Source organism: Rhea americana, unplaced genomic scaffold (assembly GCF_003343005.1).
Source record: "Rhea americana isolate MKP2758 unplaced genomic scaffold, rheAme1 scaffold_291, whole genome shotgun sequence".
NCBI classification, from domain to species: Eukaryota; Metazoa; Chordata; class Aves; order Rheiformes; family Rheidae; genus Rhea; species Rhea americana.
The window spans coordinates 908,697-926,935 of record NW_028186414.1 but is presented as its reverse complement, the minus strand read 5'-3'; the positions used below and the strand labels follow the sequence as shown (position 1 = coordinate 926,935).

At 39.1% G+C, this 18,239-nt stretch overlaps 1 protein-coding gene across 1 annotated transcript in view; it reads left to right on the top strand.

Moving 5' to 3' along the window:
- The window catches only part of LOC146593511 (engulfment and cell motility protein 1-like), a 106,530-nt gene that overhangs the window by 69,261 nt on the left and 19,030 nt on the right, over positions 1-18,239 (top strand). The window contains exons 2-3 of the mRNA XM_085309146.1: positions 9,688-9,851; positions 15,461-15,573. Of these exons, the coding sequence (XP_085165272.1) occupies positions 9,688-9,851; positions 15,461-15,573 (277 nt within the window). The remainder of the gene's footprint in view (positions 1-9,687; positions 9,852-15,460; positions 15,574-18,239) is intronic.

Genomic DNA, 18,239 nt, shown 5'->3' with positions numbered 1-18,239 from the left:
AACAGAAGTTCAGGAAACAAGCTAAAGCTTTCAACTTCTACTTATCATTTCCCTTCCTTTGTGGAAATCCTAGTGGATTATTTTTATTACTTTCAATAGTAAAATTTCAGTAAGTTCTCAATATTTCAACTTCTGCCTTTTATCAGAGCAAAAATAAACATCAAAATAGTCATCCAGGATGACAAGTCTGTTTCCTGATTGGGTGAAGTTCTTTCTTTATCCAAGTAAAAACCAGCGGTAAGGGAGAGTTTGCATAGCAAGAAGAGGCAGAGAAGGGAACGGTGCAGCGGCCACCGTTCCCTGTCAAAGTGGGGCTGGAAGGTGCCAGGAGCAGAGAGGTGCTGCAGGGATGGCTGGCAGACTCAGGCTGTTCATGCCCCAGGCAGAGCGGTCACGAGCATGGTGGTTTGCACTTCTACCCTTACAAAAGGGCGAGAGGTCTTTTCAGAAATGTGGCTGATCACAGCTTTGTATTTTTCTTTTCCCTTTTCCTTTTCTTTCTCCTTCATCTCAGCCAAAGGAAATAGGGGATTGTGGAGCTCATCTCCACACTTAAGTTTAAGAACAACTCAGAGTGTTGCTCAATAAATCTGATTGATAAATGAATAAAAAAAATTAAGAACAACGTTCTCAGCACTTTCTGATCCCCTTTTCTAAGTTTATTCCCTCACTTTTTCGCCTTCTCTGCTCATTCAGACTCTCTCTCCTTTTTTTTTTTTTTTTTTTTAATTCATCGTTAATACCCAGAACTTGTATTCTTTGATATTTACTCTTGACTATGGAAAAAACTGCCTGACAGGATTTTGTCCTTTCTTTCCTTCTCTAGAACCAGTTGTTTGCCAATATGTTAATTAATGTTAATTAATTAATTAGTTAATGTTCATTTAGTGTGTGTCATTTAATATAATTATGTATATTAAGGAGTGTAGTTTAAAGTAAGCTCCACCCGAACGTATGTTCCTAATTGCAGGTAACTTACTGTTTTCCCTTAGAATTCACAAGTGTGTTATTTGGCATGTTAATTACTACATCAGTATGTGACTAAGGATACAAATATCTCTCCTCTCATTTTTCCCCCTCGCCGCAGTTAATATTTTGTTTGAGGAGATCAGTACGTTTTGTCTGTAAAAAGMCATGGGTTAACAGCTGCCCACAAATGATTTGTTCATGTTTTATTTTGCCAAAAGAGGTTGTCAGATGTTGAGGGGGGGGTTGTAATATTGGCTGACCTAAGACTTCAGATAACTAACAAGCGAGTTTAGAGACTGCCATCTTACTGGGGCAGAAAAGCTGTGTTGCCCAGGACTCATCCTTTGCTCTACTTAYCTCAAGACATAAAGCACAGAGGAGAACAGGACTTTTTTTATTATTATTATTATTTCTAGTGCAAATAGTGTTCTGCAAATATCAAATGTAAGGAAGAGTTTTCCCATTTATCAGTCATTCCTATTTCAGCCAAAGACAACCCAAGTATGTGGTATTTGACTTGAACATTTAGATTAACATTGGTGTSTCTGTTTTGAACTGAATTTTCAGACTGAAGGTAGCATTTGTTTTAACTGTGCAAGAACCGTATGGACTGCTTTCATGCTCTCTTTTACCAAAATGGATGAAAACTTAATGGACAGCATTTGCATGATTTTTACTAATGATTCTAAATCCTCATTTCAAGTTTTTAAAGCACTACCTTTTTATTACCATTAATTTTACCCTCAAATTTCTCAGGCAAGTCCTTAAGGAAGCTTTCTCTTTAGGCTTTCTCTTTAGCTGCTTACTGAACCGTTATAATAAAGATATCATTTTGCATAGACTCTGCCCRTTCTTTTTCCATTTCCTCTTAACTAATATTCTGCCAAAATCTCATTTTTTTTCTTCAGTCTTCAGTTTCTACTGCAACACTGCACTTGCAGTTTCACAGTCTTTTTTTCCTTCAGACTTTTCCTGTCCTTTTTATTTATTTGTTGCAAATCATCAATCAAGTGATTTCCTCTGCATGCTGGTTCTCCCTGGTATGATCTCTGTTCCAGCTGTGATCACTTTTCCATAATATCTTTCTACTAGCTGTCTTTCTTTTTTCCATCGTCTACTCCAGTCTGTTAACATTCATTATTAAAATCATCTTCCTTGCCCATCCCGTGTGAATTTTTTTTTCCCCGTAGCTTTTTGTCTTTCTCAATCAAATTCAAGCTACTTTTTATTCCCAGCCAAAGCCTCTACCAGTACACCTGTCTTTAACTGAGCGAATAAATAGCAAAGTTGGAAAAGAACTAGCAGCCCCTTTCCTGTCTGGATCTAGATAGCCAAGATAAAAATAACCAGTGCAGCTAGCAGAACTGAGAGCTGCTCTGGGGAGTGTTGACCTGTGTCCACAGGCTCGCTTTCTTTTGCTTATAGAGGTAGAGGAGCCCAAGACTGTAATGTAACAGAGTGCAGCAATTAGTGGTCTGTTTACACTTAACAGTATTTAGAAAATGCACACATCCAATAGCAGAATTAGCCAGTAATTTTCTGCAGGGAACTGAACATTTTTTTTACATCAGCTTCTTGGTGTAAAGATGATCCTTCAATCCCTTCCTTGGGATGTTCTCAGCTTCCCTTTCTGACCCTATTTCAGGTGCTYGCCAGTCTTGTCGTTGTGGCTCCGGGGCTGTTGATCTTCCCTTCTTACCAGTCTGGAGCCCGTGGAGGAGTGTAATGAGTCCTCTATCCCCTCTCTTGTACTCTTCCATTAACAATATTCTCAGCCCTTCGGTCTTCAAGAACTGTGTGATTTCAGTCTGTTTTTCCCCTAACCTGTGATTCAATAGTCAAGGGAATCGAGGAAGCTGGAACAATCGGGAGCTGTTCTGAAATGCGGAGCAGTTGTGTTCCTCACCTTGTCATCAGCCTTTCTTTCTTCACTGTTCACCCTCCTGGATTGGCTCTCGGGAACTTGGGAAGGACTTGGGATCCTCAGGAGGATGCAAGGTTACACTCCTGCACATTCTCTTCACTCTCTTCCTTGCCAGAAGATAAGCAGTTTTGGGAGGGTTCTGACACAGCGAAAGGTYTCACACTGAAGAACTCTATTACTGCAGCATTAAGCTTTTAAACCCCTGCCACAGACCTTTTAAACACCTTGTGTGGAGCTGCTGTCACATCTTCTACCTCTTGCCTGCRTAATCATATGTACTAGGTGTGCTCATTTGTTCATGCTAGGTATTCCTGCAAAAAAATGATCATTACTAAATTGTTTAACCATGTTGATACTGGTATCACATGGGGAAAGACTGCTTCACTTGATCAAAACCGTTGCATTGCTTCAAGTATCCTTCCTGCAGACTGAAAGATCTCTTAGTCCATACTAGAAAAATAGAATCACAAGCAAAAGAGTTTATTAAAAAAAAAATAGCCAAAACTAAAACCCCAACAAAAAAAGCTTCTTTCAGAATGGATTTTAAATTCTACAGAAAATGAAGAGATAAAATGAATCAGAGCTTATACCTTAAAAATCCTCTAACATCCTTTCCCTCATCCCCTGAAATACTGTTGCCTGCAAATGAATCAACTTAATTATTCCGGAGGTTATGTACATCCTACTGGCTTAGAGGTCTCTCTTTATTGCTGGCTGCAGCTCCTGTCCTTGTGTTTTGGAATAGTTAAGAAGATTAGAAACTTTTTTTTTTCTTTTCTGGGTATTTTCTGAGTACGCCAACTGTAATAGAATAAATGATCTGCAGTGCTGGAGTCTGTTGTCAATGGTTAAGGTGTGCTAGCACTAATTTAAATTTACTTGGGTAGGATGGCGTGTTTGGATTAATATTCTAAAGTAACRTGGAGTGGAAGCCTGGTACAGTCTGTGAATGGGGGACTATAGTGAATCCCTAGATTGCAACATGTGGCAATAGGAGAAAAAACATTAAACAAAGATTACATTTCAAGAACCATGAATTCTCTTGGGATGACTCTCTTGAGTACTCTGGAAGTGTAACTGTTGATCTAGTTAAGGCAGTTTATCCTTTGGAATGACTTAAAAAAATTGTCTTGTCCATTTTTTAAATTAAAAAAAAATATAAAAAAGTTTTCAAAAAAATTTACCTGGCACACATTTTAAACATGCTRAGTTTTCATTGCAGAATTTGACAGGTTGCTTGTAAACTGAAGTCATTTCCTTTCCCTTCAGAATTAGATTCTCTTTACAGCCTTCTTTGTCAGTAAATGCTGTTCATTAAGAATGATTTGGCCATTTCATTGTACAGCCTTGTTTTTGCTTGCTCCRTGGATTTTACTGATGGAAATCCCTTTATGACTAAAATGATAAGCTGAATCTCAATCATTAAATGATTTTGTCCTTCATTTTTAAAATTTTCTTTCATTTTTACAATTTTTTTGTACGAACTAAGATACTGCTTTTCAGGAATATTTAGATAGACTTAAAAAGAGAACTAGCTGTGAATCCATGACAAAATATTTGCAAAAGTACATCTTCCAGTTTTCTGTTTGTCAGCTTGTGTATTTTTGAGTGATCATGTGGAAAAGTCAATGAATGCAGCCTTAAAACGTCTGAGATATTCCAAGAAGAGTGCAAGTGCTTGAAGTCTAGTTGCAGAGAGTGGTCTCTGGGAACAGCGCAGTCCCGTGGCTGCTCTTTTACAGTATGCTGCAGTGAGGTAGGAGAASTTGCTAGTTCTGAGACCAATTAAGAGAGTATTGAACCAAGCACACCATTGTCACATGGGCTCATGGTTTATTTAATTCTTGTCTGTGCTGAAGAAAGCTACCCTGTCAGATTAATGGCAACCATTCAGTATTACAGGCAGACATGCGCACACACCTGAATTAGTTACTAGGCGGCAGTCRCCATAACTTGTGCCATCAGATACTAGCAGCACAAGTTAGTGGCTCCTGTGACAATATCTGGCTCCCATGTTGCCATGACCTACAAAAGGTTCACTATATATGAAAGARTGTGCATGTTCAAGAGGAACACTGATATTCTGGGGAAGTTATTATATGAATTCATCTCCTATTTAGTGTACCACAGATGGGTTGAGATGAAGGTCCAGCCCTTAGGGGTGCTGAGGGGTGGTTTCTGAGAAAGACTGATGCTGTGAACTCATGAAAAGAGGCTGTGTGGTGAGTGGAAGGCTCAGACATAAGTTTCCAGAAGCTTGCAGGCAATGATAGGTGTCTGAGATGGCAGCTAGTCTTTTCCATCAGTGTCAAGGTCACAGTTTGCACTGGTATCGGGTAAGTAGAAAGGATAGAGATGGCCATTCTGTGCTTTCCACAGTTGCAGACGAGCTGCTGAAATGCAATCACTGGTAAGTTGCCATGTAGTTAGGTGTTAGGCCTTAATACGCTCTCCTTCCTTACGTTGACTTCTTACCACTTAATTTTGTCCCTTGTCGTAGGGCCTAAGTGTTCAGACCTCTGATGTCTCTTTAAAGGAGGAGGCTTATTTGCGTAGATAAAAGTTCTTATGGCAAGAGATAGGAATGGGGAAAAAAAGATCAAAAGATGGTCAAGTATTAGAGAGACAAAGTAATCAGGATAGGATATGGCATAGATGAAGTCAAACGAGCTAAACACAAWGCTGGACCTAAAGAGCTTAACAGAAATTTGTCTGTTTTAACATTATGGTGATATCAGCCTTAAAACRTAAGACAGATTAGATAAATATGAAAGACAAGGAATAAGGTCCTATGCTTCATGGCAATTTTTTTAGCTTAAAAAAAGAGATTTTGGAGGGCTATTGTCTTTCTGTTAGTGTTTTCAGTGAGTTTGCCTTAGTCATAATGCAGAACACAGCATTTCTTACCATAAAGAAGGTCATCAGATAAGAAGGACATAATATAAAGCAAATGCACTTGCTGAAACACTCATCTCTCAGTACAAGAGGCAGARTGTAATGTAATTAAAACAACTGTCTACAGTGTTTATGTACAATTACACTGAGTAGAGAATAACTTTAATTTCATTGGAAGGTCAGGTACATGGGGAGGAAGGGTTGATATCCTTGTCTCTCTGATAGCAACAATCAAGGGCTGGCAACTCAGCTTCAGCTTTAGAGATTTTTGAACAAGATTAGAAGTTCTTGGCAGTGATTCCCAAATGCTCAGGAGACCTGACTCAACCAACAGCTTTGACATTTTGGCCAACTAGTTAAATATTGTTGGCTAGAGACATTATAGGGCAAGTGATCACCCCAGTATGGGCTTGGGGCATATCTCTCCTGCCTTCTGTCACTGGGACAGAGAGAGCCTATAAACTAAGCAGCTCTTTGRCCACACCCTGTGAACAGCAATTTGCATTATTTGGGTATTAACTACAACAAAGAGTACCAGAGTGGGATGACAAAGGTTTATATAGCATTTTGCACCTAAAGGTAACTTGAACCTCTTTTGCGTTGTTTAGCCAAGAGTAAACACTGCTTCCTTTGAATGGCTCAAAGGACAAACTGGAAAGGAGATCAGCATGCATATAACTCCCTAAAATACAGTATTTATTTATTTGTGTGGTTGTCCATTTCATTGGAAAAAACTGCTCCTAGAGGCAAAGTTTACAATGTGAGTGCCTGAAATTARGAATCTAAATCCACAGATTAAGAAACTAAATTGACAGATAACCAAYGAAATACCAGATCTTTATAGATACTTGCATCTATGAGTTAAGTATAACTATGTATGAAATGGAAACTGTGCACGTACATAAGTCATTGCAGGAAATGGGTCTTAAATGAATTGTCTGGTTGTTCAAAGTCCTAGGAGTGTCTGCTGTTTATGTTTGAGAATCAYGACTTTCACTATGTATGCTTGCAAATCTGCTGTTGTGCTGAAACATCAAGGTTTGTTATACCTGTCTAACTGAAAACACAGTAATTTATTGCTTTCTAGTAGCCAGGAAATTTGATCCTATGAGCAATGATGCTGTTAAAAAGTCTGAATTTAGCTGCCTATGTTTGCATGATACTGCAGAAATGAYGACTGCAGGCTTACTGTAAAAATGTTTGTAGTAAGTAGTCCATCATAACTTCTCTGTGGGGCTGAGAAAGCAGAAGTGAAGTCAGTGTTAAATGTCATGTTCTCTCTAAGAGCCCAAAGTTAGGCACAATTAGCCAGGAACTCTTGACATTACTGTTGGGAGGACCAATGGCTAAACATGTTTTCACTGGGAAAGCTCAGTTCCCAGTCTCTGCCCTCTTCTGCAATCCTACTGTGAGTATGGTAGTTTAATGCAAATAATATTAATTAACAAAATATTAATATATAAAATATACATTAAAAGTAATTAATCATAATTAGTAGTCATTGCTATGAAGACAAATAAAAAGGAGAGAAGATATTTTTAAACATCCAAATTGTCACTTGAGTTGTCTGATTCATTTTTTTCTGCTTTAAGGACATCTTCTTCATTACGTTTCCTAAGCCCTTTTAGATATTGAACCAAGACCCTGTGAAATAAGCCATTGATTTTTTGGGCCAGTTGTTGAATCCATTAACGTTCAGATATCATGACTGTTTGGCCTTTTGTCGTTTAATGACCAAGGTGTGACAGCACGTTTATTACTCCGACTGGAATGGTCTGGTTACTTCACACTAAGTGTAGTCAAGGAGGCATTAATCCCTCTAAGCAGTCAGATGGCAATTGAAAAATTCCTCTTTCAGATGAAATAGCTAATTCCCACCAGAAGACCATCAAAGTACTTTTAAGAAGAATTTGGCAGCACAGTGCCATCGTCTGAAGGCAAATGCTTCTGTGTATGAATGGAGCAGTGCTTAGATGTAGCAGACAGAATTCCAAGTTGCTTCTTACCATCAAACTGAGTTTTAGAAGACTTCCACAAATGCACAACAGCGTGCTTATTAGATTTATAGCAATGGATCGGGTAAACCTCCGCTTTATCTGGGCCAGATTTGCAAAATTTACCAAGAGTAGGGTCGTCTTTGCAAGGATGCATTCACAGTAAGATACTCTTCCAAGTAAGTGTGGGTTGGTTATCTCATCTGTAGGGTGGGAAGGTGACAAAGCCATTTGTTTTCCGTCTGAGCAAGCATCTTTGTGAGGAGGCATCTTGCTCTTCTTAAAGTAGATCTCTGGGGTGGATTTAGTCCTTGTGGTAAGGAGGAAGGTTATCTTCAGTTTTTTAATTGCTAAGTTTCACCTGCTGGACACAGCTATGATGAACTCTTGGGTCACATCTCAGGAAGAAGTTACAACTAGAAAACAAAAATAGAAAACAGCATAGGCAGGGATGGTTAGGAGATTGAGGCAACACATGTGCAGCAATAAAATATTCATGCCTAAAGAAAGCTTTTCAGAATATGTAGGGAACCTCTGGGGGGCTTAGTTTCTTTTTTAAGATACACAGTGAAGACAAAAACATAAAGGAAAATTAACAGTGCAGAAAAAGCTATTGCCCTCTGTTTCTGTAGCTTTTAATTTCTATCACATCTGCTTTGAAAACAGATTTGTTACTGTTTCCTATTGCATTTTAACTGTTAAATTTGAGTGGGATGGGCCTTTTTGAGTCTGATGAATTATTTTTTCAGCCAGCTTAAGTACAGCGTCAGATAAGTGCTTCAAAATTTCACCAGCATCAAGGAAACAAGTCTAGAATTGTGGATTAATCTCTCCACAGTAAGACAGTAATTTGTGATATGTATTTATTTGATCTAGTGCCAAGCAATTCCCTTTAGTGAACTGTGTCTCAGCAGTTTTCTTCTGATAAAATAATTAATATGCAGATTGATGGCTGTTGCCCAGCCATCCTTCATTTTCATTCTTGGGTTGCATTGTTTATGACATTGCTTTAAAACCAATCATGTAATATCCTTGGAAAACTGATCTCCTTCTCTCCTGACTTAACGTTCTCTTTTAGGAAGTCCTCTTTCCTTCACTGTGTATGGCACTTACATGCCTGCAGAGGAGGACGCTCCATCAGAGAGACCATGGAGATTCATGTCAGACATGCTGAGGACTGAAACTCCACTGGTCTGACCAGATAGCCCCAAGAAAGAAAAAAAGGGAGAAGGAGCAGGAAGAAACTAGACAGCAAATACCAGTGCCCACAGAGACACAAATTGTATGGACAGTTTCTCCTCTTGCTGTGACTACAATGAGGGAAGCGAGTGCTACCACCCTCTTGTCAGAGGAGCAGCTTTAAGCCTTTTTTACTCCTGTGATTCCGAGCAGCATGGAAAAAAACCTGGATCAAGCTGGCAGAAGCCGGAATGTGAATCTGCTCTTGACTCTGTCTTTCTTCTGTGGTTACAAGTGTATTGTAGGGGTCCTGTCCCCTACATGGTGGGAGCCTCATCTCAGCTCCAAATGCAGACAGCCACATTATTGCTGTTGTGTGCACAGAAGCCTTGGCAGAGCGGGACATCCCGTAATGTAACCAGTAATCATACTTTCGCTGTCTAGGGAGACTGCTGAGTGGCGACTGAGGGTCCCCCACCCTGATTTTCTTGTTAAAGTGCAAATGAGCTTTTGCTGTAAGGTGTGATACTCTTACAGAAGTTGGCTCATTTTCTGGTCCTGCTACTTAGAAATTGTCTTGCAGCCAGGTTGTACTAATAATCTTCTGTACCTAGAAACCTTATCGTGACACAGAATAAGATGTGAAACAAACCCTCAGAAAGAGTTAACGCAGGTTTTCTTCTTCTTCCTCTTTTTTTTTTTTTTCTTTTCCCTTGTCGTGCACAGGTAATGCAGGTAGTGAAGGAACAGATAATGAGAGCACTCACTACCAAGCCTAGCTCTCTGGATCAGTTCAAGAGTAAACTTCAGAATCTCAGTTACACAGAAATACTGAAAATACGCCAGTCTGAAAGAATGAACCAGGAAGATTTCCAGTCTCGTCCAATTCTGTAAGTACTATCTTCTCTCTCCTAACCCCTTGGTTAGGAAGGAAATGTTATGGAAATACTAACAAATATGAATGATGTTTGGGAGCTCCTCAGGGGAAACCTGAAGAAAAAGCCATCTGAAGAACTGTGCTCAAAAGCAGTAGAGCAGCAACTGCTTGAAGTGCAGATGTTTTCTTTTGCGGGAATCACAGCTCTTTCTCTGAGTTCAGTTAAACTAGATTCAGCAAATCCCTGCAGGGCCTTGTATGGCTTATTTGTACCAAACAATGCTTTGACATTTCCAGTTTGTATGACTGTGCGTGTGGGCTTGTTTTTGTTGCTAGCATTAGTTTTTCTTCTTTTAGATTAAACTTTGTCTTCTGTCCAAGGGCCTTTAAAAATTCTAAATGTAACTTCTCTGAGTGATAGTGAAGCCCGGAGCAAGAGGAGCCAATACACCCAGGCTCCACCAAAGAATGGGTTTGTGCACTACTGTCTTTGTTCATAGTTTATCTTTGGTGTTAATAGAAAGCAGTTATTTATTTGTAGATGAAAATGTTCTGGCAGCTGTCCAACAGGATTCTCATTCCTACATTGTTCACTGCAATGTATCAAATGTTAATATTGCCACCGTAGCTCCTGTCTGCTTCTCAGAATACCCTTTGTTCTATTATATGAAAAGCGGAGGCTGTACTTGGCTCTGGATCGAAGCTGGGCTCGTGGCTGAGTGGATGGCACAGGACAGATTCTGACTCGGTGCTGCCCAAATGCTCTGGAAAACAGAACCTCGTGAGATCAGCAGAGAAGCAGCAATGGTTCCAAAGCATCAGCTGAAATATCAGGAAATTCTGACCGTGTTTGAAGTGGAACGGCTCATTATGATTTTCCAAATCTCTGTTTTAGGGCAGAGCTATAGAAATTCAGATGTAAGACACTTGAATTGTTTCTAAAGGATGCAGATATCTGAGTACAAGCTCTGGGGACACATTTCTCCAGGGGCAGCAGGGCGACAGGGAAAGCATAAGCTAAGTAGAATTACACACTTCAAATTTAATCATACCAACTTGGATCAAAGGAAAAATGCTGCTTTTATGTTTTCAGTGTATTGGAAGATAGGACCTAATGCCCAATTAGAACTAGTGTCACTCATAGTAATGCGTTAGTTTAAAACCTACAAACAGTTCCAGTCATTTTTGCATTATTACACTGCACAGAAATCCCCTGCCAATCCCCTGCCAATCCCCYTGCAATGTTTAGTGGTTCAAAGCTGCTCAGTACTGCTAAGCTTGTCACCAAAGCTTCTCATTTCCTCTGCTTCCTCTATGAGTCAACTGTTTAACTATGATACAGGTCAACTATTTATACTCACTTGCAGCATTTCCTAACCTCATGAAACCTGCCAGTGCCCTCTGCATGCTCTTTAATTCCAGTATCACTCTGGCTAGTTGCTGCCACAGTGTGAAATCTCCTTCCCCATGATGGAATGAAAAAGCCAACTAACACAAACAGTTAAAAGCAGCAGAAGTGTTACAAGTGACTCATTTCAGATTCGGGACAAAGGCTAAGCCTAAAGGCTGTGATGGCTAAGAAAGTTGATAAGGTATTTAAACAGTCACAACTGTATTTGCAGAGATTTAGCTCTATGCATTTGCATTTTGATTRCATCCATGATCACTTATTCTTGACTATGAAAAGAAATGGTTCTTTCATTTTCCCCTTTGATTTGATTCCATGTACTGAACTCTCTCAAGTTGCATAGATGGCACAATTGATGTAAGTACAGAATCAGGGTTGCATTGTAGGGAGGGAGACTGAGTGGAGAGAGGAATCATTGCTGTGCTGTATATTTAAAAGCCTTACACATAAGCTAAAAGAAATGGTGCACAACTGAATTTAAAGTCAGGGAGCCTTGTTTAATTCTACATCAGAATATGTCAATCAGATGATGGTTATCTGTGACTTCAAAATGATAGGAGCCTTCTGCTGTTCTTTATATAAGTGCTGAAGTTTTAAGTTATCAAGCTGCTGGGTAAGAGAACTTTCAGTTAAGTTTGATTTGAATATGAGTTGGAAAGTTCTGCCTTAGATCCACATAATTACAACAACCATGTTTTGCAAAGAGTAACTATTTCTTTTGTAAGAATATTGTTGCATCACCTGAGCTGAAGTTCTTTCAATTCCTGCTTTGAATTAGAGAGAATAAAAAGTCTTCCAGAACAATGTGTATTCAAGAGCTTGGGAATATTTTTGATGATCCTAATTGCCAGTCAATAACAAAAAAAGAAARTATCACTGGCCCATTTTGGCTATGGAAGAAGGTATCTAGGAATCCCATAGGCCTGTAGGGGACCAGAGGTCTTCTTGACGCGTTAAATGGCAACACAGATGGGTTAACACTGGACAGAGTTCTGATGTCCAACTGAACGTTTGGTGGTTAAAGGAGAGTTCATGTCAGTTAGGGAGCAGTTGCTAAGTAAAATCTGGTTGAAATCAATTGCATGCAGGGAAATGGAGGGAAGGATGTGGATGCTTTTTGGAGCATTTTTCATCTTCTGGGATTCTTCTTCAGTGTTAGAAAGAGTCATTAATGCCTGAGCTGAAAGCAAGAAGTCGTTCGGAGCAAGCCCAAAAGATAAAAGGACAAAACACATGAAAATGTTTTGGTATTACTTTTCTATTGTATTGTAATGATTTTAATGATTATAATATGCCTCGTTGTGGAAAGAAAATGGCTGACAAGAAGGAGTTGGAACTGTACGTTGGAAAGTTAAAAGTTATGGACAGATATAACTGATGCAAAAAAGAGCTAGTATTCTTTCAATAGTTTGAAAGTTATTTCTAGGAATTTTCAGATTTACAGACAACTAAGGGCTGTTTTTTAAAAGCAAGTCACTGATGCCAGTCTTGCCTACAACGCTGAGACCAATGAAATCAGAAAATTAGTGATGCTTTATTATTACATATTTCTCCCAAGCTTTCTGTTGTATCAGCTCACAAATTTTTGTCATTCTTACATCACTGGAACACAGTAGGAAACGAATAGCCGTTTTTAAAGCCACTTCCTGCTATGCTTTCCTAGTTGTTCTKTTTCCCTTTACAAGGCACAGAATGTTAAGCTGATGTCATCTGAAGAACAGTAAATAAAAATTTTGCCTTTATAATCTTTAACTCACTGCCCTTGTTTGGCTTTAACATTAGGCACAGGAACCTACTTCTTGTCAAAAATTGTTCTAAGCCCCCTGTCCTTAGACCCTTTTCTTTGCCTGTTTGCCTATATCTGATTGTTGTGCTGCTTTTCTATCACCTTGAACGGTGGGAGAGAACAGAAACCTTCTTGACAGTGAGAAGCATTAAGTAGTAGGATCACCTTGCCAAAATTTATCTGGTGTCGTGGTATTTGAGAAGATTGACAAATAGCTTAAGAAAAAAAACGAAAAAGTTAGTGTTCATGTATTGGCACGACTGCTGAGGCCAGTAAGCAGAAGTGATGGTGGCAAGGTAGGGATAGACTTTTGGGATGGATGATCTGAATTCAAGTCACTGAAGACTGATTCATAGAGGATTAAGGAAACCATCTACACAACTTCTGTGTGCTCAAGCTTGGGGACTRTGAAACAGAAGCGAGTATTGCCTCTGCACTTTCCAGTTGTGCATATGAGAAGGATTCCGGCATATTAGCAAAGAGGCAGGAGGTCTCTTTTCTTTCCTGCCTCCATTTCTCTGGTGGAAGGTCTGTCTTAGACACTGAACTACTTTGGAGGGGATTACTTATTTATTTCTGGATTGGTTAGAAATTCCTCTCTACTTCTGGTTTGTAAAGGGCATGTGTGGCTTTAGAGGAGACAAAAGGGAATACTATGAGTAACCAGTCAGTTAATGTGCTGATGTTAATATGCTGGATGACTGACCCATTCATTTCTGTTTTTTTTAATAGTGTCTAATATCTATGATGGTATGATGTCTTTAATACCTYTTTAATGATATTCATCCACTTTCTGAATTAAACTACCTACATATCAAACTGATGTTTATTCCAATATTGAATATTTGAAATTAGTCCAGCTGGAGATATAATCGGTAGCCTTGCAAGTTCATAATCCATACTGTGTTTTAACACTGCTTTCTTGTGGGGTTTTTCCGCCCCTGCTCCCAGCTCTTACCTGAGGAGTGGGGAAACTCATCAGCTCAGAAAGACATTTCTTCAAGCACAAAATTATTTTAATCATAGTATTTAACTATTTAGCATAGTTCCTCATACCTTAGTTCCKAGTGAGAAAAAAATGGTGTTTGACTATTACTATAAAAGACTAATAATACATTTCCTGAAGGTGGCCAGTTTCTATAGTTACAATACTTGATTTTTGACCAGCTAGATTTTCACAGCTTGTAAATATGCAGTGGGTTATGCATCAAGAACACCAACCATTTTTTTAATACCTGGGAAAATTGTGGCATTTYTAAAGGCCTGATCTCTCTCTCTCAGAGAACTTGCAGTAGTTTCAATGAGGTTTTGCATATCAAAGGTATAGGACCCGAATGAATATGAAAATCTGCAGAGGCTGAACTTCCTACGTTTTCAAGAAGAGAAACACTTTCAATTTATCTGTGGAATACCATGGCTTTGCTTTCTTTTGATGGTGATTGCTGGAACATACTACCAATTAGAATGATTTTTGGTATTACCTAATTCGCACAGCAATCCAAAATTATGGTTCTGACATGCTTCATATTTTTTAAACCCTCTACACATTCCATTCCTTTTTAATCTTACTAGTCTTGCTGTCAAGTTGATGTTTAAACCTGTCTTTTATGTATGCTTAATGAATCCAAGTGAGGTTTAACTGATGAATTCATACACCTGTGACTCCATGTGACAGTGTATGAAATCAACTTTAAATATTATGTGCATACATTTTCTGCCTAGTTCTTGACACATTGAGCCCATTTATCAAACAGGCTGTAGGAAATTGATTTTCTGGAAGGACACATAGTAATATTTCTAAATGCCCTGTGAGGTTCTGTACTCCTGGGCAAGGGTAAAACTTGATTCTTGAGCAATCCCTAACCACAGGTAACTCTTCCACAGAATTCTTATAGTAACGAATTAATTGAATGATAYGGAATTAAGAACAAGCATATAGCACTGATTGTTGTTTTGGCTTATTGCCACTGTGCACTGTTTTTTCTTGTTGTTTCAAAATGCATTTTAGCTTTCTTGTGTAAATAATAATGCTAAGCAAGTGCACCAGCAGATGATCAGGCCACCAAAGGTGACAGACCCTCCAAGAGGCTTCATAGTGCTCTTACAATGAAAAAGCATTGTTTGCCTCAGAAAACTGGTTGATGAATTACAGCAAATGTTATTTCTGCATGGGTAAATGGGAAACAAGTAAATGACTTACCTGAGTCATACACTGATGTAGTAGCAGGGAGATGTCTCAAACAGAGATATCCTGACCTCGTGCCTTTGTTACCAGAAAAGGTCTTTACCTAGAGCAGGTTCTGACCTGGGACTGCCCGTGACTGTTTTGCCCTTTGAACTCCTTGCAGAAACATCTCGTGAGACTCTATCTCAGAGGAAAGCGAGTGRTCCTTGATGAAACTCATGAGTGCTTTTCTTTCTTCCCAAGGGAACTAAAAGAGAAGATTCAACCTGAGATTTTAGAGCTGATCAAGCAGCAACGTCTTAATCGGCTTGTGGAGGGGACCTGCTTTAGGAAACTCAACAGTCGGCGGAGGCAAGGTACAGCTCTGCCTTTTGTTGTCATTTTTGTCTGAAAGTTGTGATGGTGAGCACTACTGTTRCTGGCAAGATCCTTGGTTTTAGTGCTCTCTAGACTGCTTTTTCCAGAGGGCACCGGAAAGAATCGTCTAGATAAAGTTCTTCCAGAATTTGCTATGTTTCACTGGAACTGGTTTTGGCTTCATCGTGCAGACCTGGAATTGGTCTCATATTTAATGAAGCTCTCAAGCAGCAGTCTTGTACTCTGAGTGGAGTACTTCGATTTCTGCCATTAGACATCTTGTTAATCTYAAAACAAAATCTCCTAAACCTCTGCAGGAACAGCACATGAAACTTGGTGTAGTCAGAACCTGAATGTCTCAGATTTGGAACACCTTTTTRTTTTTTTCTGTTGGATTGTTTTACATTATATAACTAAGGAATTAGATAGCAGAACCCCAATAGTTTTGTGTGTCTGATGAGCTCGTTTTGCACCCCTCCCTCTAGTCCTGCCTGTCCATATTTTTGGTCTATTATTACTGTATATATTAAATATACGATGGTATTTAAATTTACTTATAAAAAGTCCTTGGATCAGTAATTTGTGTACTTTAGAATGAATACATGATTGACATGGGAAGACTAGATTCTCAGCCCTGTGTGTCTTTGCTTGATAGATTTTCAGCTCATTTTATACAGCCAAACTCTATGTTTCTTTTTCCCCTTCAGTTAGGCACACTTCTTTATCAGGACAAAATGATAAGGACATAGTGTAAATACAGCAGATTACTCAAAAGTTTGATTATTTCCCTTTAAAACTTCAATTTAGTGGAAATTTAGATCACTTTTTTTTCCCCTCTGCAAATGCAATGCAAATTAGAAAGACACTAAAGCTAAAATCAAGTAGTACCAAAGATCAGTATTGGAGACATTCAGATCAATTGTAGAAAACTACTTTCTTCACAGAAAGAAGAATCCCTGTAATGTTTAATATGGGGAGGTTATTTTGGAAAGTTCCAAGACTTTATATAAGGATTAAGTCAGAGAAAAAGTGATCTAGTTTTATATCCTCTCTGTCAAGCCTACAAACACCTATGGAGCCCACTGCACAGTTTAGAAAAAAGCATTAATATTACATTCTGACTTCTTATGCAGATTTTGTAGAGATATGTGATATATATTTTCTCTTCAACAGCATCTTCACAGAGTGAAAGGAGCTAAAGTAACATGTAGTTTGGTCTGGCAATTAGTAGTGAGGTTTGTTTTTATTTTCTTCCTCTCAAAACTTTCATCTGAATGACTGAAATTCAAGGAGCAGGGTTTGTGGCAAACATTCTTGTTTTGGCAGACCTCCAAAGGGAAAATAGACTGTTTATTTTGTTTTAAACTATTGTCAGTTTGTGATTCATAGGATCAAAAACCTTAGAGGATATAAATTAGTTCCACTCATTTCTGTGGAGTTGAAGTAACCGAAATATCAATGTAGTCTTCTGGTCCACAGCTAAGAAGGTTGTTTTATCATGCCTTGGAGTGAACTGCATAGGCTACAAGATCAATTGCTTGGATGTTAAGGTTATACAGGGCCGAAAGAGTTCCTGATACTTTGGAAACAACTAAAACATGTGGCCATGTTTCAAAGAACTTCCTTCTCATCTCCAAAGTGTGTTGCRTTTGTCATATATATGTCCATTTAGAAGGGCAGGTTCTTCCCAGCTTGTCCAAAAAAGTTGTGTCATGGTTTATGTTGGATTGCCCGTATGCCCTGAAACAAAAAGGAATCCTCCAGAGAGGGAGAAGATACAACACCATTACAGGTGATGATGATACCAACAATACTAAACTCACCAAGATCTAATACTGTACGATTTAATAAACAAGTGAAGGACAGTAAGCACAAGCATGTTTGGTTCATAAGCCTTTTAGTAGGGAACAGTCCTTTGTTAGGTACCTGCGGAGGTGGAAGGAGTGTTCCCCCCTACTGTCTTTTGGGCACCAAGCAGAGCACACTGCAAGGTCGGGGCTGTCGTGATGGCAAGAGCTGTGAGACTAAGGGGAATGAACAGAGGAGCCAGATGCTTAGTGAGCACTGCTCAACATCTGGGCAGGCCAGCTTTTGGATGGTTCCTCTGAGTGCCCTGATAAAAATGGTTCAATTCCTGAGTAAGGCTTCTGTTAATCTTAACCAACCTCCACCTCCCCATTCCCCCGACTCATCACCCAAGACTTTTTGATCAGAGTACAATAAGGAGCCCTGTTACCTGCCCACTACTCTGGTGGGATTTACTTGCCATGTGGCATCACCAAGGCTCTCAAAGGGTCAAAGTCTGTCCAGAATAATTTGGAACTAAAAAAGAAAAGGGGAGTGCTGCGAGACATTACAATTTGCCTATTATCTGGCAATTTACTTACAAGAGTAGTAAGGGCAGTAGCTGTTTTACTGCAGTATGCACACAGGTTGATTTATCTTTCTCACAATTTTTTTTTCCCTTGAGACGATCCTGGGGCAAATGTTGCAGATCTGTAGATCGTACAAAGAGGAATCTGAACTGGCCTACACAGGAGAAGTTGAAACCATTAAATTGTCTATTTAAATATAATTAACTGACATTATCCCATGATAAAGACTCCAGAGCAAACTTCCATTAAGACTGTTGCTTGAACATGTGGTAGGACACACATGGTTAGTC